This window comes from Anopheles arabiensis, chromosome 2 (assembly GCF_016920715.1).
Source record: "Anopheles arabiensis isolate DONGOLA chromosome 2, AaraD3, whole genome shotgun sequence".
Classification (NCBI taxonomy): domain Eukaryota; kingdom Metazoa; phylum Arthropoda; class Insecta; order Diptera; family Culicidae; genus Anopheles; species Anopheles arabiensis.
Window position 1 is genome coordinate 81,164,577 of NC_053517.1, and position 27,436 is coordinate 81,192,012.

The 27,436-nt window shown below is 47.7% G+C and overlaps 2 protein-coding genes across 2 annotated transcripts; both read left to right on the forward strand.

Moving 5' to 3' along the window:
* Positions 1-122: 122 nt before the first annotated feature.
* On the forward strand, positions 123-4,748 carry LOC120893844 (gamma-soluble NSF attachment protein). Its single transcript, XM_040295980.1, has 6 exons — positions 123-540; positions 655-722; positions 805-1,115; positions 1,188-1,463; positions 1,530-1,724; positions 1,813-4,748. Exons 1-6 carry the CDS (start codon positions 488-490, stop codon positions 1,876-1,878), a joined length of 969 nt encoding a protein of 322 aa, XP_040151914.1. The 5' UTR covers positions 123-487; the 3' UTR covers positions 1,879-4,748.
* Positions 4,749-9,285: 4,537 nt separating this feature from the next.
* LOC120894934 lies at positions 9,286-25,668 on the forward strand. Its single transcript, XM_040297834.1, is given in 7 exon segments — positions 9,286-9,454; positions 16,747-17,212; positions 17,388-17,665; positions 21,041-21,207; positions 21,285-21,347; positions 21,416-23,414; positions 23,417-25,668. Coding segments are annotated over 6 exon segments (3,747 nt in total). The 5' UTR covers positions 9,286-9,454; positions 16,747-16,820; the 3' UTR covers positions 24,265-25,668.
* The last annotated feature ends 1,768 nt before the right edge of the window (positions 25,669-27,436 follow it).

Genomic DNA, 27,436 nt, shown 5'->3' on the forward strand with positions numbered 1-27,436 from the left:
ATACCACTTCATGGAAAATAAACTTCGCTTTGCCAGTGAGTGTACCGTTGTTCGTTTTCAATCACTGTTCTACGCCGTGATCCTGTCATACCAGGATTGCCCCTACTATTTTGACACAAAGAATTCCAAAGGCGTGTGAGCTGTCACTGCGGGACGTGAAGAAAAATTTTATATCAATAAATTCGATTGTCGTTTTTGTTGGTGGAACGCTCCGTGACGATTTCGTGCGAGTTTGGGTGTTCCTCTGCAAATTCTCTACCATTCTCGCGTGCTGAATAAGCTTTCCCCCCTCTGCCCTGCACAGCGACGTGTAGACGTGTGTTTGTGCAAATCATCATCCGGGTGGAAGTGTTTACCGTACGATTAGCAGGAGCTCTAGTCCCCAGGAAAAAAACAGTGCACCTCGACTGGCAGCATTAATTCTGCACTTTTCGTTCGCTGTTGCTGTTATCAACTTGTCCTGGTGATTACGAAGTGAGCAGCAAGCATGTCGAGCAAAATCGAAGAAGCTCAGGAGCACATCCGACAAGCGGAGAAATGGTAACGTTGCGATGCAGTGGTGTCCACCCCCCCCGAAGTGTGCATTTTTCCTTTCTGGCTAATCATTTTCTCCCTTTTTGCGTTTGCATTTTTACTTCCCCCCCCCTCCTGAAGCTTGAAAACATCGCTCCTGAAATGGAGACCCGATTTCGACAATGCGGCCGAGGAGTACAACAAAGCAGGTACGGTATCGAAACACCCACCGTGCGCCAACGCCTGTGTTTGACGTGTTTTTTTGCTTTGTTTTGTTTTGTTTCACCTTAGCCACCTGCTTCCGGAACGCAAAGTCGCTGGACCAGTGCCGCGACTGTCTGATGAAATCCGCCGACTGTCACCGCCAGAACCGTGCCCTGTTCCACGCGGCCAAGTGTCTCGATCAGGCGATACTGATCTGCAAGGAAATGAACAATCTCGGCGACATACGCAAGCTGGCGGAGCGGGCGTGCAATCTCTACCAGCAGCACGGTTCGCCCGAATCGGGCGCCACCGTGCTGGACAAGGCGGCAAAGATACTGGAGCAGACGCACCCGGAAGACGCGCTGCAGCTGTACAAGCAGGCCGTCGACGTGGTTACGGTAGGTGTGGTAAAACGGGTTAGGAACCGATTGCATACTTACCTCTATCTTCATTTGGCGTGTTCGGAACAGATCGAAGACTCAACGCGCCAGGGCGCCGAATACGCTAGCAAGGTGGCCCGCATCATGGTCAAGCTCGGCATGTACGATCAGGCGGCGGACGCTATACGGCGCGAAATCGGGCTGCACCAGCAGGTCGGTTCGGAGGGTGCCATTGGCCGACTAGCGGTGGCACTGGTGCTGGTACAGCTCGCCCGTGGCGATTATGTGGCGGCGGAAAAAGCGTTCAAGGAGTGGGGCAACTGTTGCGATGCGGCCGAAGTGCAAACGCTGGAATCGTTGCTACAGGTTGCGTATATTCCGTGTGGGTTGGATTTGTGGCCATTCTAATACGCTTTTTTTCTCGTCATCTAGGCGTACGATGATGAGGATCCGGAACTGGCCCAGCGAGCCCTGTCGTCACCGTTCATCCGGCACATGGATGTGGAGTATGCACGGCTGGCGCGGGATTTACCCCTGCCCAAGGGCGTTTCGATTGCACCGAAAGCGAACGTCATCGAGAATGCGGCCGCTTCGTACGTTTCCCCCAACAGTGGTGCCGCGGGTGATGTAAGTAAAATTGAAATTCCTTCCTTGTCTCATTGTTTGTAACGTCTTTTCTTTGAATTTTTATGATTGTTTGCATTCGACCGGGAAGGCGGCGGCAAAACCGGCAGCTGGACCTGCTGGTGGCGACGATGAGGACGAGGGTGGCTTGTGTTAGTGTGTGGCGTGGCCCCAGCCACCAACCGCTACCACCTGTCCATCCATAGGTGTGCCCCGTATAAGCGTTAAAAGTTGTGTGATACTATTGCTTTTATTAATATTACCCATTATGAGTATCAGCGTTGCCGGTAGAGGACAAGGATTATCGATGCGAACGAACGGCGCCACGGCCCCAATGTTAGGCGCACCAATGCGTCGTTGCTTTTCAAAAAGGTATTCTAAAATTGTGAGCACATTTCCAAGCGCAATGTTTTCAACCGCCCCATAACGGTTACGGTTCGGGATACATTGACAAACATTTACTTTTCTCCGTGTTCTATCTACTGTCTGTGTGGAAACAAATCAGCGATGCATCTAATAATTATGCACAACCGTGTATTTAGAGGAAAAAAAATATGTTTTTTTTTTGTTGTATTATTGCAATTAAGTTGTACAATTAAATATTGTACAGTAACAAAAAAGATTAAACGTTCATGCAAACGGCGACTGAATCTGGACATTCTTGCACCTTGTATGTACCACTGTGTGCTGTAATTCTGTTCTGTTTTTGGTCATAAATTCTTTTCTGGCTGTATAGGACTGGCCAACAATGGTAACGAAACCCATTAAAATGCTGCGAACATAAACTTCCGACTATCTCTCTCGCTCTCTCCACCCTTCACTAGCTATCTGTATAAGAAAACGCTTCAAGATCTCTTGTTCTTGTTTTTTCCCGAAGAAAATGGCGCTTGTGTCAGGACACAAGCTGGCATTAAGCTAAACACAATGTTATAGTAACGAGGTTTAGCGAATCGCTGCTACAGCACTGTAAAAGTAAATGAAATCAATTGTTCAAAATTATACCACTGCATACGAAGAACCCGCGGCGATAAATACATTCCGGACAGCATAGAATCGACAAGAGCTAGTGAATTCTAGTATAAACACTAAAAAAACAGCATATAAAGAGTATAGAAACCCCGGCAGAAAGTTAAATTTACAAGCTGTAGTATGATGCCGTCATGTCGCAACGTATTTCTAAACATCTCCAGCCTATTATCCAATAACTCAAAGCAAAGCAAAACGCAAACACATAAACAAAAGCAAAAAACACATTAAGCATACACAGAAAGTTGTTGAAATGCTAGATATTAAAGCGTGTCCCCTCCAGGTCTAGTGTACTTTATCAGTGAATAGTGAAGTTATCAATTATATACTAAAAACATAGATAGAGCGAGCACGATGAATGTACGATAAGTGCAAACGAAACAAAACAAAATCAGTAGATGCTAATGCGCCACCGTGAATGTGTGTATAACGTTATCAAACTGATCTGAAGCTGATAAGTGCAAACTGTTGGAAGGAACGGGGGAAATGGAAAACAACCAAATGTAAACCCTCCCCAGCACACTGACACCGAAGCCGACGCGACGACGAGTATGGTTGTGGAAGGTGATCGACAAGACGTCGTTGCTCCTCGGAACCCCTCCCCGGGGGGGCATATATGTATTGTAGTAGGGTGGGAAGGAATTTAAATAGAAACACTGGGCTAGTGAAAAACACACGGTTTAAAAAAGGGGGTGACAGGGAAAAGGATGGAACTTTCGTATAACAATTGCCGTACAGAAACAGACGAACAGAAAGAATGCGCCTACACGACGGATAAAGAGAGGAATTAATTTCGGACAAATGGATTATTTAGTTTGAAAAGAGATGCAAAGCTTCTTTTTTATTTGAAGAAAGGTTCTAGAGCAGTGTTCAAAATGTAAAGCAAAGTTATTGAATAATTTGTTAAAATATCATGTTTATTTTATACAAGATTTACATTACAATTTTAAAATTGTCTATTGTTTTAGATTCGCTTTTTTGCGAGCTGTTAATATGTGTTGTAAAAAGGATGGAGTTCATTTACTTTATGCTCTATATTTTTTGAAAACTAAGTTAGTAGAGCATGCTAGTAAGAGGTGGCCAATAAATCCCACCACAGACACAACGGCCCACAACGATAATCAGAGATTCGGAGAGGAAGGAATAAGCAAAGAATCAGATGTTAAACTTATAGCACATACCTAAACATGTTTTTCTCGTTATGTATTATGCAGCGATGCGCTTGCTTTCGATGCGTTGTAAAAAGGAAACGTTGAAAGAAATGCTAATATCAAAAACAAAAACCGGTCGTTTGTTCCCGTTTAGTGGCGAATAAACGATCAAAAAGCAAGCAAAGATCAAGATCAATTGAAACTATCAGCATTTGACGCAGCATAGTCACTACTATTACTACTACTACTACTCACTATTACTACTACTACTACTACTACTATTACTAATACTACTAATATTCCAACCACTAGCACGGTGTGTGGCTTCCGTTTGAACGTTCATACTAATCAGAGACAAATTTTATCCCCAAAGCATTGAAAAAAGGAAAAACATTAAACCCAAAAAAAAACAAACAAAAAACAGCTGATCTAGATAAGAAAAAGCACCCGTGTGTATGTGTGTGTATGGAAAACAAAGAGTGTGAAACCATCCCCCTCCCCCTCCCCCATCCATCATTATTAGCAGAAACCCTACCCCTACGAGCAAGAAGTGTGTAAAGTGATGAGTGTGTGTGTGGATTGTGTGTGTAGTAAAGCTGTTTGCTATAAAATCGCGTCGCTCTCTGTGGCGATGATGCAAAAAAAAAACGCTAATCGATTGCAAATCGCTGCGACAGCCAGATCGGGTGGTGTAGATGATGATTTGGAATGGCAAACTCCCCACGTTTAATCATACCCTTTTTTTTTAGTGTGTAAGAAAAGATAGAACAAAAAATCCGCTCCTGGGTCAGAATCGAATGAAATAAAAGCAAACCATTATGCGCGTAACATTGTTGACTAACCATCGGTACACCGGCTGTGTCTTTGGCTCTGTTCCATTGTTTAATCTTTCTTAATTTTGCAGGATGAATTGTCACAACTATAGGGTGCAAGAGATTGAAAAACGATTCGGCAGAGGAACGTCTTTCTACACTTAGCTAGCAAAAGGCTCGACTGCTGAGATCCGGAAGTCTTTGAGCCCGCACGAAATGTGAGATATATCGCACGTTGATTCGCCCGGTGATCCTCTATGGATACGAGTCCTGGACCATCCGAGCGGAGGATGCAAACGTTCTGGGCGTGTTTGAGCGACGCATCCTCCGGACCATCTTTGGCTGTGTGTTCGAGCATGGAGCGTGGGGGAGAAGGATGAACCACGAGCTTGCTGAGCTGTGCGGCGAACCAAGCATCCTGACGGTGGCGAAGGCTGGCAGGATACGATGGCTGGGGCATGTCATGAGGATGCCGGACTCATGCCCCACCAAGAAGGTGTTCGACAGCGATCCCCAGTTCGGCATAAGGCGAAGGGGAGTACAGCGAAATTGGTGTCTACATGGATGGGAGGCTGCAGCCAGGGACCGAGCATCCTGGAGAATAATTGTTGACCGGGCCATGTCACATCGACGTGCTTTATCGTGAGCAGGCCAACAAAAGAGAGAGGGAGAGAGCAAAAGGCGTCAGGAGAGTGGATTCCATAGGATTCTTAGCAGATCTTCCGCGCAGATATTATTTAGTGATCTTCCGAATTGAACCGAGACAACCAACCATACAGCAGTCTTGCCGAAATTCTTCATCATATATTACCAGTTTTTGGTTGAGAAGTTGCTCACATCAACTGACGTTAGGCATGGTGAAGATCTCGATCTCAGGATATTTGTCAGGAAGCGCAGTCTGTAATAGCGTGCAAGTACGAACGAAAGGAGTGTGGTAGAGGAGTTTTAGTATCTTGGAATGGTCGTAATTTTGGACATCGCCATCAGCAGCTCATTCTTGATAAGTCTTTTTTCCAAGGAATCGTGCCCACCAACTGCTGAGATCCATATTGGACACTGATGAGCACCGACATTAGAGTGGAGGATGCAAACGCTCTAGGCGTTTTTGAGCGACGCATCCTCAGGACCATCTTTGGTGGTTTGTGGAAAGGTGAAGGATGCATCACGAGCTTACTGTATGGCGAATGAGACATCCTGACTTAGGTTGTAGCATGTTATGAGGATGCCGACCTTATGACCCATCAAGACTCGAAGGGAACTTCAACTTAGGGAACAGAGGAATATAGCGAGCTCGGGAGGCTAGATCAAGTGATGTAAAGCCTGCCCATGATCGGGTGTCTTCATCGATGGGGAGCTGCTACACTAGATCTATAGTCTACAGTCGACTGTGGAACCTGGTGACGCCACAACGACGTTATCAACGGAGAGGAGAGGCACAGCTAATTAAAGAGAGAGAGAGAGAAAGAGAGAGAGATAGAGGTAGAGAGAGAGAAGGATATTAGATCCTACATTAATAGAAAGATAGTGTGTGTAACGAGCTACCCCGTCGGATCTGGTGGTTTGGCAACTTCACTAGAATAACATCAGACGGCTCACTGGACGACTCTTCGTAATGCCCCAGACAAACTCCTTACCCAGGACACTGGAGTTCTTGTTAAGTAAACAAGTAAGTACTTCAGTTAAAAACCTCAATATTATTTTCTCGATATGGAGATCATTAGCAGACAGTGTGATGACACCTCATTCATAACTGATTGGACAGTGTATGCTAAGGGATCAATTCAAAATCTCCCTTCTCTGGCGAACATTGCTGTGCTCGTGCTCGTACCTAACCTTTTGTGCTTCAACACTCATTATATACCTAGCTTTATGCTCCGAGCGGTCTAAAAATCATTAATCCTCGCTCTCATTATACGATTAAAGCGTACCCGAAGTGTTCCTGGGGTGGGAAACCTTCTTTAGACCATGGGTAGCTTGCTACCCTCCGACACAACCTTCACATCTACTTTCGTAATCTTCTTCAAGCCGAACCGATCCCTTCGGTTTTGGAACATTGTGACCAAGCTGTTGAAAGCTTACATTATATACCTGACCATAAGGAACGAATACCCACCAAGATGCTTACTGCAGAGGAATAAGACACACTAATCAAAATCGGTGGCACAGCATCACTCAACCAGGGTGGTGGAAACCGGGCCATCATCGCCTGAGCGGTCTGAGTTTCGAAGTGCAATGAGAAGAAGCCCTTTCTTCTAGTGTGCTCCGAAAATAAGGCGTTTGATGAAGGAAATTAACTGTCCACCTTCCTTTGCATGCGTTTGCGGTGTGGATTAGCAACCGGAGGCGACCGGAGCAGTGGGTCCGTAGGGTTGTCGATCTAATTATGTGATCATTAATCAGCTCCAAAGCGTGCGTGTGTGTGTTCCCAGGAAGTCGGGCATCGTGACATTAATTTCGGCATTTAAGTACGTGAAGTGTATTCGAAAGGTTCGTCCGCTCATTCGATGGATTTGATTCAACTTAAGCGCAGCAGAATAAATCTTCTCCCTTGAGCAAAAGCGACGAATCGCACAAAGGGGAAGAGCGAAAACATTAATCCACGCTTTGCATACACACGCCCTGGGAGAAATGTGTACGCGTGTATGGGGGCATCATAACAAAACATCATCCGTAACCGGTACCAGCGGAAGTAAGATTGAATGGAAATTGGGGTGAAAAAAACCTTCATCAACAACAACAAAAAAGCGCACTCACACACTCACACACATGTGCAATGCGACCCAGGGGTGTGATGGTCCTGTGGAGGAAAATCTGTCTTCTATCTCTGCAAAGGGCACCAGACGAACACATGCACGTTTGGAGAGGAGTGCTTCATGTTTCGATCGTTCCCAATTATGCTTTCATCGCGCGCTGCGTGGATGGAGGAATATTAACATGTGCCCTTGAGGGAGGTGCAAGATGCGAGAAGGAGGATATTGGTGGAGCGAATCGAGAAAAAAATAGAATGGCAGAGAGCAAAAGTAACTTTTTTGTGTGTTGATGTATGCAAACGCACCTTCACTGCGAGAAACTTGAGAAGAAGGATGGAATTACCAAAAGTGAAGCCAGGGTGGGGATAAAAGGATAAGATAGTAGTGAAATCTGACCGATGAGGCTGATGATGAACGGACGAAATAATCAAACGGATAAAAAGCAAAATGGATTCATTACCCGCTTCAGATGCTTCCTAGCTGCTTAGAGAGAGGAATTAAAATCAAATCTGTTTGCGTCTTGTATGACACTTTCGCAAAAATTCTGTTGAATTAAGTCCTAATGCCTAATTAAGATAAGAGTATCTGTATCGTATGCCACCAAAGAACAGATGGCTATCTCCAGTTTTACCAAAAAAGGTCCGATCTCGACCTCTTAATCTTATGCGATCGCCGAAGATCGTCTCTTTGCTCTTTCTCTCTCTCCTCCGTCGGTATCCAAATTGATCATCATCATCGTCATCGACCGCTAACAACTACCCGGTAAACGTGTTCACGATCAAAAACGTTTGCCGACCTGTGGTTTGCGCTCTCCTCTGCCTCCACTGGCTGTCGTCCGCCACTTTTCTTGGAGCGGAGTTTGTTGTTATATGGCACGAAAAGAAGCGGACAGTTAGTGGGCTCCAATCTTGCTGGCCCTGTTTCTAGAGGATCCTGTGCTGGGCAGGGGAAAGGCTGCCAAAAAGTGAGAGCAAGAGAGAACAAATGAGAGTACGATCAGTGATCGGTAATACATTTTTCTGTTTAATACCGATTTTAAAAGGTTAATTACAAATTACAATATTCATAATATTTAGATGACAACATGTATTTCAAAATTCCTTTAAAATTGGTTACTTAGTGTAGAAACTCTACGCATTGCGATCCAATAATTGAAATTTCAAACCAAGGAATCTAATTATAATGGTTTGGAAGATGTTATGGAATAAGAAAGTATTTCAATTATTTACTTACTAGAAAGGGCGGTCTATTTGCCTTTAAAATCCCTTTTCGTATTGCTGCTAATTCGACGATCCTTTGACGACCCCTGCGCGCCATGTTGAGGATCATGTGCAAATTTGCTGAGAATCATCCCTTGCGCGCGTTCTCTCTCTCTCTCCCTCTCTCTCACGCATCATTTTCTCAGCAACCATGCTTGAAAGGGGGAGAATGGAAGTCTGTTCGTGTTAGTGTTGGCGGGAACACCCGCACGGTGCGGGTAAGAGTAACGAGGAAACAATCAGTCTGAGAGAAAGAGTCCGCGACGATCCGTAAGCAAGTAAGAGTGAGAAGGGAGAGAGAGAGAGCGCGAGAGGGTGAGCGAAACTCCAATCAAACGGGAGAGCGATGGCGATCGAAGGAATGGCGCTGTTTCGGGATGGTGTTTTATTCGAAAAACCAGTTTTCAGTTGTACCTTTACGCGTGCTCCGATCGGGCTAGTTTTCTCCGGGAGTGTGTGCGTTCGTTGCGTCCGTTTGATGTTGTTGCAGCCAGTAAAACAGACAAACCGAACAGGCAACAGCCAGCAGCAGCAGCAGCAGCAGTAAAAGAGGTTAGAATTAAATTACCCAAACGGAGATCCTGTGTTGCCTTGGTTACTTGTTTTTCCCCCTTCTGGTTTTACTGCATCCGTGCGTGTGTGTGGCTCTCGAATGTTGACGATGACGATGTGCTGTGGCTTTGTGTAGTGTGTAGAGTTGTGAGTGAGTGCATTTTTGTTTGATGTTTTGTGAAGGTGAATGCTTCAACAATCCGCCAACATCCCAACGCGCAGAAGTTTAGCAACATCTGTGCGAAACGATTCGTTTTAAAGGCTACATTGCGTGGGGGCGACTCCTCAAGGGGGACTGTCTCGAGTACGGAAAGTGCAGCTGGCCACTAGAGTGCCTGTAAGCTTGTGCGTGTGTGTGTACGTGTCGTGTTGTTTAATTAAGTGCTGCACATTCATTCAATAATGTACGTTCCGTCTCCTGTTGCATATCTCTACATTGAAAACGACACCTCCGCGTTTTATTACCAAACGAATCATTCCGGCCGTCCACATTCCAAGTGTTATTGTTCTAGATTCTTAATTAAATCAGCTAATTAAGCGCGAGAAGCAGGATTGTGCGATGTCCATGTCCATAAACTAATAGTTGGCACCGGGCCAGCGGTACCGGTACCGTTACCAGCACGGGCACCAACTATTAACTGGACCAGTTTTTCATCTCCACACCCGGAGCCCTTCCTTTACTGCCCATTTCAGTGAAAGTCGTAGAATGTTAAAACGAAACGATTCTTGAACCGTTCACACGCTCGTATGGCTTCCCGATCTTCCTGTGCGACACACACACATACACACACCGACATTAAGTCGAGAGTTCGCCCTGGGATGGGCTCGGACAACAGAACAGAAGTTTGCCAAGCGGCCTGAGATGCTTTTCCATCTTTGCTTCCTACTATTCCCGCTCCGCACTCTATTGTATCGCTCCTTCAACCGTCGGGGACGTAAGGAATGTCGGCTAGAAAACACTCAATCACTGGGGCAAGCAGCAATCTTCTAGCCGAAAAGGGATGAGGAAGAAAAATCAACAACATGTACTGTGGGTCCTACCCACCCATACCCACACACACACTTACATGGGTTTTTGGACAGCATCTTCATTCCAACTACTGACGACTACCTGCACAAAGCGATCGAAGAAAATGTTTACGTTCCGATCGCATCCCTTTTACTATCTTCCTTTTCGGGTTCGGGCATCTTGCAAACAGTGATTTTCTGATGTAATCGTTGTTTGATGCCTTGGGCAACTAGGTAAAGTGTAAAGCAATGCTCACAGTAAGCTCCAGTGATGTACCGTTGTGATTATGGACAATAATTTCCAAAGCAAACACGGCAAACAGTGCAATCGTTGTTGTGTGGACGTGGTGTAATCATAAAACTACCAAAAAAAAGTGTCATCAAAACTCATCTCCGGCGTCTTCTGGCTCTGGGTGATCGCAGCAAGCGCTGTGGTCCCCCACAAAAAAGACCCCGATCAAGCACGTACAAAGCGCAGGCCGTGCCCTGAACAACAGGTCCCTTTCGACGCATTGTGCATGATTGTGCGTGTGTGTGTTTCCCAATTTTTTTTTTTGTGGTGAAAGCAAACGCACCGGCATCATCGATTGCAATCCACACTCCCTCCCCCCTCGCACTCTTCCCACCTTCAAAAAAGTTGACGAAAGTGTGGAACATAAAATACGTTGGCTGCAGCAAGTAAGGATGATGACCCGGACGCGATCGATCCGCATGTGCATTGGGAGCATGTTCCAGGGTGGAATTCCAGTTTTTTTTGGTAGTTGCTGCTTTCATTTGGTTTGTGAGTGTGTGTGTGTGTGTGTGTGTATTTTTGATTGGTTAACTGCACATGCTTCGTGTGTGTGTGTGTGTTCGGGGAATCTTGTCCCAGCGACCCCCAATGTGAATGTGCAGTTATTTATTGCCTTTAGGGGCCCCGGGTGTCATCTTCAGGTACTTTCGGTTCTGCAGCATCATGGGTTGCTTGGACTCTTTTTTGTTGTTGGTTGGTGATCCTTTCTTCCCATTGATTGTCTCTTGATATGTTACAGTGTGTATGTGTGTGTGTGTGCGTGTGTGTCGCAATGCAACATGTGACCAAACCATTATTATTGTGACGATCACGTACAATCCGGAAGGACACCCGTGATGATGATCTGACGGGATCGTCGACATGGTGTTGGGCCAGTTCGTGGAAGGGACAATTTGAGCAACTTCTGCTACGTGGGAAAGCAAGCTGGGACAGTGGGACTGGTTTTTTCCCCTTCTTTGGGTGTTCATTTATTGTAATTAGTTTTGGCAAGCTAAATTTCCGCCCTTGTGAAGAATGATCTGTGTATGGAGTATGCCTCAATACAATAGCTGTCACTTTGGTTTCCTTTTTACATTTGAATGCATCCAATTACTTGCAAATTCTTGTTAAAGTAGGATCAGCTAAAATGTGAATGTAATGCTTTAAAGCGCAGTACTATCCATCCCTAATCGACCCTCTATCTGAGAATGTCTCAAGAGGGCAGAAGTAGTTTAAAGCAACTTCTCTTAAAAGGATCTCCAGAATATAAAACTCGCCTGTAATCGTTTCTCAAGCACTTGAAGTACTCCAGATGGCGTTAGCAAGGGTGTACTACTTACGAGAATAATGTATTAATGATCTTGTTCTAGCTGCTGATAGCAATACAGATGGCTTCATTACAACTGATCCCGCGTTAAAAGCTTTACTAACGATCCTGTCACTGTATAGATTTCAACCCCGAACCCCTAGCGCGACGACATCTGCGGTTGGCAGTGATTGAGAGTTTAGGATTTCCATCCATTTGCTCTGGATACCGTTAATGTGCCTACGATAAGAAAGGGGTTCTGCCTTTCCAACACAGCATTAGTTTCGTTTGACATTAAACTGCCTTTAACTGCGGCACCACATTTGAGTAGGATAACAAAAATGGGGAAATCTCGAAATACAGAGCCCACTTAAAGCAAATAAACCAGCTGCCCATAGCTCGGTCCCTCTGCTTGGTGATGGGAATATGGGTCTCGATTTTTAAAATAACTCACAACCAGGAAAAACAGACAGGACAGCCTCTGGTCACGCTGTGTACGCTTTATCACACGCTTAAATGAGTCGGAAAATTAACCACACTATCGTTTGAGCTTGGTGCATTTCTTGCAATCACACAGAAAATCCTGCTGCACAAAAAACACACGTGTTTGCCTGTTTGGATCTTTGATAACTATGGCAGCGCCCTATCTGCCCTATCTCTCTCTCTATCCCTTAACGGTCCGTATAAAACCACAAATTAAGGGCTACTTGATTGCAATTATGGATAAAGGGCGTGCTGGACGGCAGTAGGCGGTAGCTGACCGGTAAAGATGTGAAGATATGAAGATATGATGCGTCAGTTATAGTTGCCTATAATGATGATCATTAAGTGTGAAACGTAAGGGACACGCGGGACACGGAGAAGAACCGCGTCGTGGTACGTCGTTTGTTGCGTGCCAGAGAGTCCCCAACGTTCTTCAATTGCATAAGAAAATTCTTATTCTTTCTTTGCTTCGTGCATTTTTTCATGTGCTTTTCCGTAGCCCTTACATATTAAAACTCTGGTGCAGCTGGTCAGATTGCATTATGTCGGCGAATGGCGAAAAACGAACGAAAGCCACAAACTGTTTCGATGCATTCGCCTTTTTGTTGCTGTTGCTTTGTTTGCAGTAGAATTGTTTGCGCTTGTTGGCAAAAAACTGCCATCACGGGGACTATTTAGGGGACCTGTGATGAGGAGGGGCTGGAACTGCATTTAATGACCACAAAAGTGGCATTGTGGATGGACGGGGAGTTTTTTTCTCTACTCTCAACTACAAACCGGAACCGGGAGGCGGTGGGCTGGAATTAGTGCAGCTTTTTTTGCTCCTCTCATCCCCTTTCTCTCAAATTAATCACCCAACGCCACATTGTTGTGCGTGTATCCATCGCACCTCCATTTTAGGACTGCAAGAACTACTGTGAAAAGTGTTGCAAATGTGGACAGTTGGTTCATTTTTTGTTTGCCTCCACCTCATACTTATCACAACTCTCTTCATGCTTACGCAACGAAAGTACCTGGGAGCACAATTATCATCGGCCAGCGCGATCCTCATAATCACTTGCCGTGGCGCAGTTTGTCTGTCGAGATAATGAGCAGAACGAGAGCGACCAGCTACGTGCGGTCCCGGTGTAGAAGGTGTCGTCTAGGGCTGGCCCGGGTTTGATGCATGCCGGTTTTATTCCCTGTCTGGTGCTGCGGCTCTAGCACCGGCCATACCAGCACGCAGCCGCACGCAGTGGAACGTGCAGGAACGTCACATTTAAATATGAAAATAATTCCAACCGCTACCGGGCGAGTGTGCGTGTGCGATCGTCTTACGGTGATCGTCGCGGGATATGCATCAAGGTGCAAGAAAGGGAGTTCATTTGTGCAGTGGAGCAAATCGCACACACACACATATATATTCTGCCTCCTAATATTAGGTCTGATGCCAGAGACGATCGTAGTCGAGCTGAGATTACGTTAAGCTTGAAGTGTTTGGTGCAATTTGTTTGCAAAGCATATCATGAATGAATGAGAAATGATGCATTTTTTATTAAAGTTTAAAGTAAAAACCAAAGTTGCATAAGCTGGTTAGGCCTAGAGTACCCAATGTCAGAAGGTCCCACCGCTACAGTCGTTGCGAAATAATGGCTAAAAAGGGGGGAGTCTGATCTTGTTCTTACATACTCGTTGTGTCTTTTTGTCTTTTTTCCTTCCACTCTTGTTCCCGGTCTTGTTGTATGTTTCAAACATGACGACAAGCGTCCCGGACATGTTGCACCACCGTGTTGCCAGTTGCAGGCAGATGAAGTTGCTCCCGATGTTCCAGAATTGGAAAGGGATGGGGTTGCGCGATGGGGTCGCCGCCGGGTTTTTGATGGATGGGATGGCAGTGCCGGTGGAAGCCGGTTTTGCTAAATTACCACAACAAACATTACGCGTGCAGTCGCGCGCTGTAAGGCGTTCGTTGGCCTTCGTGAGGGTGATCACTCTTGAGCAGAGGTCAGGGATGGGTAGCTCAAGCAAAGCGGGGAAAAATATCATGGAAATTTGTGGAAGTTTTAAGAGATGGAAAAACACACATTTAGTTAGCAAAGTCTAAAATATTGTTCCAATTTTTGCTTGAATAGCTACTAAAATCGAATCCAAGCAACAAAAAGTTGCTCATCCCTGTCACCGCGATCGCTGCTAGAACAGCTCGTGCATTGCAAGCATAACTCTCGCCCGCAAACCTGTGTTCGCCCGTTATGATTATGTTTCCTGCGAGGCGAGCCTAGTTGATTTATTTGTCGCCGATAGGGTCGCACGGGTTTAGCAGCTTGTAGTCTATTTTTCCCCCCTCCTGTACAAAACATTGGCGACAGGCATAACAAGCGACGGGAGCTGTATGCTGTTAAACGCTACCGAAGGTGCTTATCTCGCCTGTCGTTTTGGGGGCACAATCCGACATCTGACGGGCGGCATTCCGAGCGGAATAACCGAAGCCGATAACAACAGCTGCTAATTTGCAATGGGGTTTGCGTTTTTGAATGGATCAGCAAAAAGTGTTACAGAAACAGGAAGGAGAGTGGTTGTAAGAAAAACAAGAGTGACAGGAAGCATTACTCTAATAATTCAACCAGCAGCGGTAATGTGTCATACAATATTGTACTTTTTTTCTTGATGCATTTAACCCGCAGAATAGAGCTCAAGACACAAGAGGGGCGACCGTACTTGACAAGACAGACAGCAAGTACCGTGTGCATACCGTCGCATAACAATGGCCAATTGGGGAGAGTTGTTTTGGAAGATGACAGGCAAACAACTACGTATTGCTCATCAAAAGCATCAAAACCCATTCAAATAAGGGTATAAAAACACAACTTCTTGAATTAAGAATTAGTTGAATGGGTGAAAGACTTCCCGTCACTTCCTCGGAGAATCGTTTTTACTGATCAAACTGATCTACAACTTGCTCCGTAGGTCCGCAGTCACTGTTTCTCCTATTTGTCGCTGTCGCAAGCTTTCCAAAACTCCCCAACACTGGAAAAACAATGTTCGCACAGGTTGTCCGGCGATCATCGGCTCGTCAGCAATCTTCACCGTCATCACCGCAACGGTCAACGCCTCATCCGGATCGACGATTTTAAGTCGCGTCGGCCCCGTTGAGCCGGATGATGGTAATTTTCATCGTTCAGGCAGAATCGAACCTGCGTCGAACATCAATTTGCCTCCCCTCCCCCCACTTCACACGACCCAGTGGCATCAAAGACTATGCCCTTGCAAGGGCACTCTCCTCGCCCTATCCCTATGTATATAATTACCTGTCCCTGTACCACCAGGAGGACAACCACATGGGTGCTTAACTGCTTAAGAGATGCGCAACCGATCGACGTCCGATCGATTTCTGCCGTAAAATAGCTTAATAACGTTTACGGCCCCGGGGAGGATTGCGGCACCGAGGAAAATGTGTAACAACCCGTCAATAAAACCACTCCACTCCTCTTGAGACCTTTAACGCCAACACAGAGGGTTCGCGTATTGGTGGCTCGTCGACAAGATGAATGACGGCGTTCGAGCCTGTCGAGACGCCTACCACGGTCTCACGCTTCGCTACAGTGCCTGGGTTGCGATCTTCTATCGGCCATTTTCGCCTAAGTGTAAGATATATATTGTTCTACAAGGGTTTCGTATGGGACGCAGTGCACAATAAACTATCAACCAACCTTACAAGGGACGAACCTTCACGTTCCGGGTTACGTGTAAGGGACAGTAATGAACCCAAACCCCACATGAAGGGGCACCCTCGCTGTAACAGCTACCTGTGGAAAATGGTGCTAAAACAGGGATCTTTTTTCCAGCAGGCACAGGTAGACGTCCGTTTTGTGTCCCTCAATTAGCAGATGCTTTTGGGTCCTTCCAGTAGAAGGTTGCAGTAAACATGCCGCAGAGCAATTAAAAGAGGTGCCGAAAAGTTATTCTTACGAAAAGAAACGTGTGTACTTGGGAAAATTCGCTTTGAAGGTGTTTCGTTGTTCGGCAGTTTGAGTTTAAAAAGTCTGAAGTGAAGTTCTCACACAAGCACAAACATCAACTCCAACAGAGCAAGATCACGTGCAACGGAACGATAGGAAGTCGGAAAAGATCGCAAAACTGTAAATGTTACCCAAAATCGACAACGTTGCACAGCACTGGTTGGTGTGACGATTCAGTGTACCCTTTATCATCGAATGACCTACCCGCCGGGTACTGCAGCCAGAGTGCACGCGCGCGCTTACTTGCAAATGGGTCAAACGCAAAAGAGAGCAAAAAAAGCTTACAAGTCATATTGGTTTCACTGCGCGTTGCGCAATACGCTGGCTGCTTGCGATCGGTTTCGTGAGTTTAATTCAAGAGTTTTAATGTTAATATCCCCCCCTCTCTCTCTTTCTCTCCATTTCATTCCAGCTCTCTTTTGAGGTGAAGGGTGCTCGGGTCCCGATGCACCGTGAAAGGCAACGGTCAAGCAACGATCGGACACGATGACGATACAGCAGCAACAGCCAAACAACAGCGGTGACGCGCTGCATCCATCGTCACAGGGTCAACCGCATCGTTATCATTTGCATCATGATCCGGCGTACAACATCACCACCGCCGAGGCCGATCTCGATTACACCAGTGACAACAGTGTAGCGGTACTGCAGCACCATCATCCCTCGGTGGTTCATCATCATCCTCACGCCCATCAGCAGCAGCAGCAGCCGCAGCAACACCACCATCACTACATGCCATCGAGCTCCAGTTCCTGTGATAATACCAAACAACCGACCCGGCTGGGCCCGGGTGGCGGCAACTCGAGTGCGGGTGGTTCCTGCGACGAGAATACGCCCAGCGTTTTGGATGTTAATCTTGACACGAAGAAGATTTCACTGTAAGTCCCACGGACGCCGATGTTGTTTGATTGATTTCTGTTTTCTTTCCCTCCCCCCCCCCACGTTCGCGCTACTAAACTTTCCCCTTCCTGATGATTAAACACAACCTGCCCTTCCACAACTTGCTCGACCCCTATCTGAAATTGCCTCACTGTCTCTCCCTGCTCTTTGTAGTGCCCACAATGGCTCAAGACTGAACTCACCGGTTCGCTTCGGCGACGAGCGGAAGTATGGGAACAATCACAACCATCATCATCACCATCATCATCACCATCATGGGCACGCTGGTGGTGCGGGCCCCCACAGCCATCACATCGAGGTGTACAGCGACGGTACGCCCGGTCTCGAGACTAGCAAGCTGGAAGAGGAGATCTCCGAGGATGATCGGGGGCCACCGCTACCTCCCCGACCGGCACCCCGCGCACGGACCACCGCCCAGCGGCTTGAAACGGGTAAGCAAAGAAGTCGGGACCCCTCTTTTCGCTACCGGCTCTCGCTCGGTCGCGATGACTCGGCACTGCTGTCCGTAGTAGGAAGTAGGATAATTTGAACCAATTTTGCCCCGTGTTGGGGCAGGGCTATTGGAGGAAGAGCGGGGAAGCTTGACTTTGTGTACCAACCTCGCACTTCGGGTCGCTGGGAATTGATATTTCCAGGCTGCTGAAATGGAACGAATCGAAGTTGGGTTGCGATGGCTTCAAATTGAAATCGAAGGTGAGCGGAACTGAAAACCCTCGGGGCACAGTTGGGACTTGATCGTGAACTTTGAACATTGGGACAACTTGGGCTTTGGGGTTTAGATGGATTTTGGGTCGTGGTTTTGCATTTTACCTTTCCGCTCCATAAAAGTAAGGTATTGGGAATTTATGTGGCCAAAGGGTAAACAAACAAGGAACATCTGGAATCAACAGTTGCTTGTACTTCTTTATTCGAGCAGAATGTAGCCGTATAGGCTGTAGAAAGATATAGCCAAAGAATTAGTTCTCTTTTCGGGCTTTTAAGTACCCATGTCACATACATCAGGGTACCTAAGAATGAATAAGGCGGTCCTGTAGTCCAGTAGTTAACTTGAACGACTTAACAATGGGCCTGTCCTAGGTTCAAGCCTCGTTTGGACCGTCCCTATGCAGCGAGTGACTGACAATTCGTCAGCATGGCACTCTTAAGAATTCTCAAAAGCCTGTGTATAGACCGGCATGACCACGTAGTTCGTTAAGTCAAAAAGAAGAAAAATAAGAAGAAGAACAAACAAACCTTTACCATGGGCCCTTACAGTTCCATTTTCCCGGAGTTATCATAGTTGTGGGATACTTCGTTGACTCTTTCTTATAGGAAAGAACTTTAAGACATGGGAATTAGAGGTGGGCATTTTCGGTTCTTTTAAGTGAACGTGAATGAACCGAGTCGTTCATCACAATGAACGTGAACGTGGTTTTGGTTCATTCGTTCTTTTACACATTAAAATACGTGTAGAGTCTGTGAATCGGTATACTATTCAAAAATCTGTAGAACTACATATCTGTTGGCCTAGTCGCCTGAATTGTCAAGCCATATGTCCCTGGTGTGCGATAGTGTGCCCGAAAAAGTGTGCCACAGTTTTGTGATACAAATCCGCAGATCCCGGTATTGTCAAAGTTTTCACATATCGTTTCGTAGTCTTGCGATTAACACTCGTCGATACAACAAAGTGCCGCGCGGTCTTGAGCTCTATCGGAAAACCCTGTATTTAGATGTATCGTTGATGTACCGTTCTATTTTTGTGAACCGGTTCATTAATTTTTTCACGTGAACCGAATGATCCGTACGGTTTATGGTTCATTTGGCTCACCTCTAATGGGAATTGAACTCTAGCATCCTTATTGGACATATACAATTGGATTTCCCAAGGAATCTGTCCATCAAAGGGTGCCATAAAGTCCAATTCATTTCATAGTTCACTTAAGATATAATCTAGGAAGTGTCCCGCAACTATGAGAACCCCTGTAAATCCCTGTATATACTCATTACCATATTAAGTAGGACTTATCATGCAGTGGCTTTTGTTTTAAATTACTTAATTTTGGCTCGGTTACAGGGCGCGTAGAAAATTCAAGGTTCCCTTTAACTTCGAGTAGGTCACTACAACTTAAATCTACCAAGCTCCTGTTCGAATAAGGAAATAATGAATGTGCCATTTAATTGACCTATAACCAAGGCCAATATTGAAGGAACTAATCCAAGTACAAGGAATTAATAGGAAGAGGTCCAAGGAATCAACACTCCTGGAGCAGCTCTCGATTCCCTTGATTTGTTGGAATTTCTTGAACTCCTTACGTCGTTTAAAACCGTCAAATGTGATGAACTTTTTTTGAAACGCTATTATTCATCCCCATCCATTCGATAAGCAAGCATGAGCAGCTCAACCGTCATTTTGAATCCTTTTAACCCTCATCGAGTCGCAACATCGGCATCGTCCCACTTGTTTCGCTCCACTGTTTCGCCCAGGACCATTGCGCGGCACGTGACGGGCGGATCCTGCGCACACGAGCCAACCACACCATCCTTCCACCTCCGTCCACACAAAACAATCGGACCCTCTCTCTCTCTCTCTCTTTCTCACCTTGGCGTGGCATATGCATTGGTATGCATTGATGCTGGCGAAACTGTTTTGCAGAAATGCCACAGCATCAAAACCAAGCATGACGAGGTGCGGGCACGGGCCACGGGTCGACCAAACTTAAGCAAGGACGACGACGACGGCGCGCCGAGGCGACAAGTCAGCAAACTCATTTCGCCTGTCAAAAGTTTGGTGAACCGACTGGGTGTGTGTGTGTGTGTTCCCGTGTCCTACGCGAATGGGGGTGGTCTGTGCGCCTTTGCGCGGAAAGGAAGTAAACAGTTTTTATTCGCACTAGAATTGCTAGTGCTACCGAAGGAGAAAGGTGTTTGGCGAAGTTTTGCAAGCTGTTCGATGAAAACAGTGACAACACCCCTACCCTGTGTGTGTGCGCGCGCGACCGTGTGCTTGGGCTGGGTGTGGGAATGTGTGAATCTCGACCAGGCCCTACAACCAGAATGTGTTGATAAGAGGCTATGTGGGTGGGTGGTACCGTGTCCTACTGCTATAAGGGAGCGAGACACTGAAACCAACGTCCCAAAACCAGTCCTATGGTTGTGTTAAGACCGCTCAACAGTAGATTGTGGAGGTGCGCGCGGAAACCCTCCTGCTGGCTACCATGTGGAGGCTGTGTGTTTTGCAGCAATAGATGTGTGCATAGGCAGGAAAGAGCAGGCATGATTGTATAATACAACACAACGTGTGTCCAAAACAAACTAGTACAAAGTACAATAAACAGTGCGCGGATTGTAGACGACAGGAAGAAGGTTCTCTTTGGAAGATTCCGCCATAGCTAAAACCGATAGTACAACAGCCAGCAACAATAGTAGTCGATAGTTTAGTGTAGTATAGTATTTGCTTCGTAAGTGTTTGGGAATCGTGAAAGAGAGTCCTGCAATCGAACGATGTGTTAGTACCTAAGTGTTAGTTAGTGGGTGAGCCTAGTTCAGGATTAGTTGTCGTACGTCGGAAGTTTCCATAAGTGTTGCCCACCACCTGCCATAACCATGCACGGATATCCGTTCATGCAGGTCGTCCAGTACAGTGTGCCGACGTGCACGTGGGCCCCACCACCGGTAGAACCACCGCGTCCACCATCAGCCACAGCGGGTTAATATTCCAACACTGTCCTCCAGCCCAAAGTTTCTACTTCCAGTGCATCCCGCCGAGTGACATACGTCATCCGTACTGACTGAGTTTCCTGTTTTGTTTGTTCCCTTATCCTCCACAGCTTCCTCAACGTCCGGCGTGCGGAAGTACGTCATCTGGTGTTTGATATGTGGCGGCATCTCCAGCCTGCTCGGGGTGCTCTTTCTCGGCATCTACTTCCTGCTGCGATCATACACCAGCACGGTCGGCTACTTCGAAACGGTGCCAACGTTCGTCCCTGCCACGCTGGTGAGTCATTCTTGCATTCTTGTTGGAGTATAAATGAATTCTGACCTAATTTTTGTCTTCCTGTTCTTTCTCTGTAGCTCATGCTGACGGGTATCTGCATTATGAGCCTGGCAAGACGCCGCAACCGGTACAGTTACTTGGTAAGGGAGTTAGCTCTTCATACACTGGAAGTTCCCTTGTCTAATTGAATGCTTTTTTTCTCCTGCAGATCAAACTGTCCGGTGCGTGTGGGCTAGCGTCGGCTCTAACCTGCGCCCTGGTGACGGTCACCACGACCGTCCTGCACATGAGCCGGCTGCAGGTGTTGCGCGAGTGCGAGTACACGCAGAAGACGCGCACCTGCACCTGCTACTCGGTGACGGCCGACAAGCAGACGGAGTCGGGCGTGGACGATAGCGTCCGGTTCGTGTTCGACTCGACCTCCGACTGTGGCGTCGTGCATGGGGCACTGTACTCTTGCTTGCGGGCCGTCTTTGGCCTGTCGGTGGCGGGTGTGTTGGTGGCCGTGTTTAGCTGCATGCTCGTGTACCAGCTGCTGAGCCATGAGCGGAAAAAGATGTACTGGGAGCAGCTGGAGTTGCGATGTCGCTCGCTGTACTCGGGCCAGCCGGGTGGTCCTCCCGGGTCGGTGCTACCGGCCGGTCCGGCCATGCTTGGTGGGGTCGGTGGTGGTGCTGGCCCAGGGCTTGGAGGAGGTGCAGGACGGGCGGGCAATTGTCGGTGCTGTGAGCAGTGCCATGCGCATCGGAGCGTACTGCCACCGTCAGCGTACCCGTGGGAAGGGGACGGTCGCTTCTGGACGCCGGGTCAGGCGGGCAACTTTTACTCGCCCAACCCGGGCGGGGAGGAACCGGGTGTCGGGGGTCGATTGAATGCGTCGAGCGGACGGCGTATGCCGGGCTGGAGCTGGCCCCGCATGCCCTGGCAGCGGAACGATACCGCGCAACGGTTGTCCCCGCACAGTCCCGACTCGCAGTACGGGTTTTCGAATCGGGCGGGAGTGACGGGGCCGATGCTACCGGCCGGCGGTACCCTGCTCGGCGATCCGGGACAGCCGCGGTACAACGTGATCGATCAGCAGTACGGGATTTGGGGCCCACCGCCACCGTACAGCGACCCGAACAGTCCGGCCCGGCGTGGTCGCTATCAGTACATCCATCCGGTGCAGTGTGGCCCGCCGCTGCTAGATCCGACCAGTGGGGGTGGTGGCATGGCAGGTTCACCGCTTATGCAACCGGGTGCCGCTGGACCAGGGATTGCCATGCTGGAGTGCCATCAGCACGCGGTGATGGGCGTGGACGTGCACGGCATCCCGCAGCAGTACGTCGGTGGAGGACCAGCGGCACTGAACGGCCCGAACCAGCAGCCACTCCCTTCCAACTATGGCCGGGGTGGTGGTGGTGGTGGTGGCGGTACTGGAGGAGCCTCTTCCAGTGGCAGCAATCTCGGTGGCAGCAAACGGCTGCAACAGCAGACGACGACCAGCTACTGCAAACCACAGTCGAAGGAAGCGTACGAAAACACACCCTCCGATAGTGACGGCCCAGGGCGGGATCGGTTTTCCAACACACTGCCCGCACGCAAGGCGAAGAAACGGGTAGAGGCGGGCGCCAAGAGTATCGGACCGGCCAACAACAGCAACGGTCAGTCGACGGGTGGAGGGGGCGGTGGTGGCCGGGTTAATGTACAAAACGTGTTCGGTGCAAACGGTGGCCCCGGTTCGCTCGAAACGTCCGAGAACGAGTACAACGAACCGAACCTACCTCCCGCCACCGGAGGAGGAGCAGGTGTGGATGAGCCGGCACGAGGCTCTCCATCGCACGGGCTAGTGCACGTTGCCCCTCACGTCTCTCAGCCACCGCGCAACCGGCGCCCAAAACTCCCCAACGCGGTCGGCATCGAGAACGGCGCCTTCCAGACGGTGGAAACGCTCGAGGCTGAGGCGGCTGGTGGCAAGCTGCTCGAGCCGACCGAGTCCGAGGTGTACTTTGCGGACGTGAGCAGCTGCTGCAACATGTCGGTCAAGAACGACAACTACTACGAAGATGCCAACCAAAGACGCAAAAAGGAGAAACAGCAGCAGCAGCAGCAGCAAGACCAAGCGGACGAGTACATCGCCCAGCGGTTTGGGAAGCGTGAGGCATCGGTCCGGAGCCGGCAACCGTTCCCCCAGTCGGCGGTGCATGGCGGTGGGCTGGGTGAGAAGCCCCCGTCATGCCGCGATCGTCCCTGCTGCCGAAGGACCACTCCCGCCAGAGCATGTGCTCGATGGATTCGGGCGAGCGGACGGACTACACCGATCTGTCCCCGGCCACACCCAGTACAAACTTCCCATCGATCGGTGGTGGTCCGGCTGGTGGGAAATCGCACCAGCAGCAACAGCAACCGCAGCAAACCTCAGCGACCGATGGCAACTTTATCGCCTCCTACCCGTACTCGTCGAACGAGCAGAGCCAGGAGGCGCACCGGCGGTCGACGAAAAACCTGCACGACATCTTCCTGGCGCCCGACTCGCAGTACGAGGTAATGAAGGAATTGCATAGGTTTAAGTCGACACCACTAACGCTAACACCCTTCGAACCGCCGCCGGACGGTGGTCGCTCATCCACTTCGCTCTGCCAGGACCTGCCGCCGGGACCGTATGGTGCGGGGACGTCGGCGTCGGCGGCGACGATGGCGACGACGACGACGACGACGCCGGCCAGCAGCCATTCGACGAAGCCGAAATCGCCCAAGAATCTCAACATCACGCCAATCAAGCGGCAGAGCCTGGGCACGAACATCAGCTCGATCATCCAGAACCTGAGCGGCAGCGACGTGGGGCTGCTGTATCCGGAGGGACGGACCCATGGGGCGTACCATACCGGGGGCGGTGGTATCGGCTCGTCGGACGGTTCGTCCTCCAACGGGGAGGGCACGATCGCGGTGACGGTGACGGGCAGTCGTCGGACGGTGCCGACGGACGTGAATGATAGCATTAGCAGCAACGAGGACAATGAGGATCATCCATCGAGTGAGGGTGAGCGGAGACGGGCGGCCAATGATCGGCGGTTGTGAGACGAAGTGTACGTGTGAGCATCGCTCACCGGCCCGGCTATCCTGCAGCTCGTGTAGATGTGGTCCTCCAAGGTCCAGGGAGGTTCATGAATGATGAAGCTTGTTTAAGAGTAGGATTCTTTATGCGGCTATGACAGAGAAGTGGCTATTCCAAGATTCGGTGCGATGCAAGCATTCAGCTCAACAAACCCAACAGAGGCCCCTACTGCATCAAGGAATTGTTGATTTATGTTAGCAACTTTAAAGGCCAAGTGTACGCCCTCCAGCAGCATGCATCTACTTGACAACCTATCCATCCGGAACGATCGCGTCCATCAGATCTAGGCAACGTGGGGGTTCTTTCCTCCAAAGTCCAGCCTGTTAATCGTCGTTAATCCCAATCCCCAGTTAGGAGTTGTTAGGAACTCTTTTTTTTGTTGGCACCTAAAGGCAAAATTAGGCCAGAGGATGTGATCGTCCGCGTACATGATCTCCCCCGATCATCAGTGTTTTTTTGTTTTGTTGTTTGCAGCAGCTTTAATACGTTCGCGTCTCGTTTAGAGCCACCAAACTAGCAAATTAGGCTACAAATATTCAAAATACTCCAAATATTTCGTTCATACCCCTACGTCGGTATAGATATTTAGTGTAAATAGATGTACGCTCCTCACTCATTAGTAGACAGGAAGAAAACCCTCGTTACATACACACTTAACAGCATCCCGATGCTGACATTGCTGTTAACTAGGTAAAGCTTTATGCAATTTAATGTTTGTAGGAATTTCGTTTACACTCTGTCTTTACACTTCACGCGGGGTTGGTGGACTCCCCGCCGGCATCACCCACAATGATCGTGTGTTCCCCTTCCCGTAGAACCTTAAAACAGTGTAGTTAAGTTATCCTTAGTGGCGTTAGAGGAACAAAATGCACACACACACACAAATATACTAAAGTCGGTCGGTCAGTGTGGGAAAGAATGGTAATAGAAGAAAAAAAAAAGAACAAATCGCTCAAATAATAGTTTAATAGTTTAGCGCGTTTCCATCAGAGGGAGCCACACACACAACAGATCTGTTGCCATGTACAAACGAATCCGCACTACTAATACAACAACAACAACTACTACTACTACTGCGACTACTGGACCGTATGGAGACTATTTGCTACTAGGTGTACTATAAAGATCGCCGGTGGGATTGAGTTCGCACCCGAAAGTGTCACTTCCGACGGTTTCTAGTTCTGTAGCGAGGTAATATTCTAACGTTTGCCAATCGACTCTTCACCGCAGAGAGCAGCAAGCAACAGACAAAAATACGTGTAAAATGTGTATGTGTGTGTTTGTATGTGGTGCACCAGATGCGAACAATCGCACGAACAAAGCAAAACGCGAAATAAATATTATGTATTCATTTGTTAGAAAAGAAATGCAATGACACAAACACAAACCGAAACCCCGAGACCGAGAAATCCGCGCAAATGTGGTTAATAATAATAATAATAAAAATGATACGAAGACAGCCATAATGCGAAGAAAGAAGAAGAAAAACGTGTTTTATGTTGATGTTTGCGTGCACACGCAAACTCATTCATCCCTAGCACTGTACAGCAGGGGTCGGCAAGTTTTTTAAGTAAAGTTTTGCAATAATGTTTCTCCTAATCTTCTATTCTTTTAACACCACCATTACACCAACGTCAAAAGAGAAAATGGTAATAATCTTCTTATTCTTCTTTTTTGGCACAACAACCTATGTCGGTCATGGGTCACTGTATACGACCACGTCACTGTATGCCCTCCATTCTAGTAGGCTTGGATTTCAGTAATCTATGTATTCACCATAGCAGGAAAGTCAGTCCTACGCACGGTCTACTCGGGGCTTGAACCCGTGTCGGGCATTTGTTTTTTTACAATATTAAATATTGGTATTCCTAAATTATCCAGTCGCCATAAATTTGATGAAACTTTGACCATGATTTTCATTTTTTCCGATTCCAACTCCGGCAAAATGGAACCACTAGATCCGCCCGGAGTCATCCGGAGTCGTCCGGAGTCGCCCGGAGTCGTCCGGATTCGTTCGGTGTCGTCCAGAGTCGCCCGGAGTTCGAGTCGTCCGGAGTCATTCGGAGTTGTTCGGAGTCGCCCGGAGTCGTCCGGAGTCGTTCGGAATCGGAGTTGGTCGGAGTCAACAGGAGCCGTGTGGTATAATGTGCTTGTGATCAAACATTTCCTTTCGTTGTGTTTTTTGTCTTACACTTTGCGCGTGCACTTCCTATACAAGCCGACCTCGGCCGACTCCAGATAACTCCGTTTGCAGCCGATTCTGGATGACTCCTGTCGACTCCGGACGATTCCGAACGACTCCGGGCGATTCCAGATGACTCCGGACGACTCCGAACGACTCTGGGCGACTCCGGGCGACTTCGACTCCGGACGACTCCAGACGACTCCGGGCCATTTCGGACGATTCCGAACGACTCCGGATATTGCAGTGCGGTCCTACCTTCCGGAGTCGATTCCGAAATTATCGGAGCCGGATCGGAGTCGACTCCGGATTTTTGCCAACTTTACCAATCACTAGTGTAAACCATTCGTTTAGTCTTTGTTTTTGTTTATTTTTCTAGAGTCTTTGAGCCACTTGGCCTAATTCTAAGCTTGAAATCTCATCTTTTGGTCTTGGTTGAAGTGAGTCTTCGGGATGCCAAATCAACTAGAATGTAACGTGAAAAGTACTCAGGAAATATGTTTGAAAACATTCATTTGATTGTTTGATTTCTCAACTAAGATTTTGGTCGCATTAGGGCATATTGACATATTGTATCACAAAAGTTTACAGTTTTGCCGCTATCAAGAAACCACTGTGTACTAGTTTTATATAATAGTGTTAATTATTTAATAAAAATTAGTTTTTTTATTTAATTTATTTTTGATTTAAATAATAACAGTACATAAATTAAAAGCTACTAAGTTGTTGTACTGAAATTTAACGCACAGTTTACAATCAAATGTCAGGATTGCTGTTTTCTCGTGCTATAGCTTAGCCATTTGCAATACATTTCTGTATTATAAATTCAAAAGCTATTCACCAAAATTATCAAACTATTTTAACGTTCTATTGTTTTCGATTCAAGTACTTCCCATTAGTATGGATTCGCTTGCTGAATTTCATTCATTCATTTCATCCTTCTGTACTCTACA

What these genes read in the sequence shown, in the direction of transcription:
- LOC120893844 (XM_040295980.1), top strand. Translation starts at nt 488, where the DNA reads ATGTCGAGCAAAATCGAAGAAGCTCAGGAGCACATCCGACAAGCGGAG. An exon ending in ATCCGACAAGCGGAGAAATG is followed by an intron (nt 541 to 654) that starts GTAACGTTGCGA and finishes CCCCTCCTGAAG; the next exon opens with CTTGAAAACATCGCTCCTGA. An exon ending in CGAGGAGTACAACAAAGCAG is followed by an intron (nt 723 to 804) that starts GTACGGTATCGA and finishes GTTTCACCTTAG; the next exon opens with CCACCTGCTTCCGGAACGCA.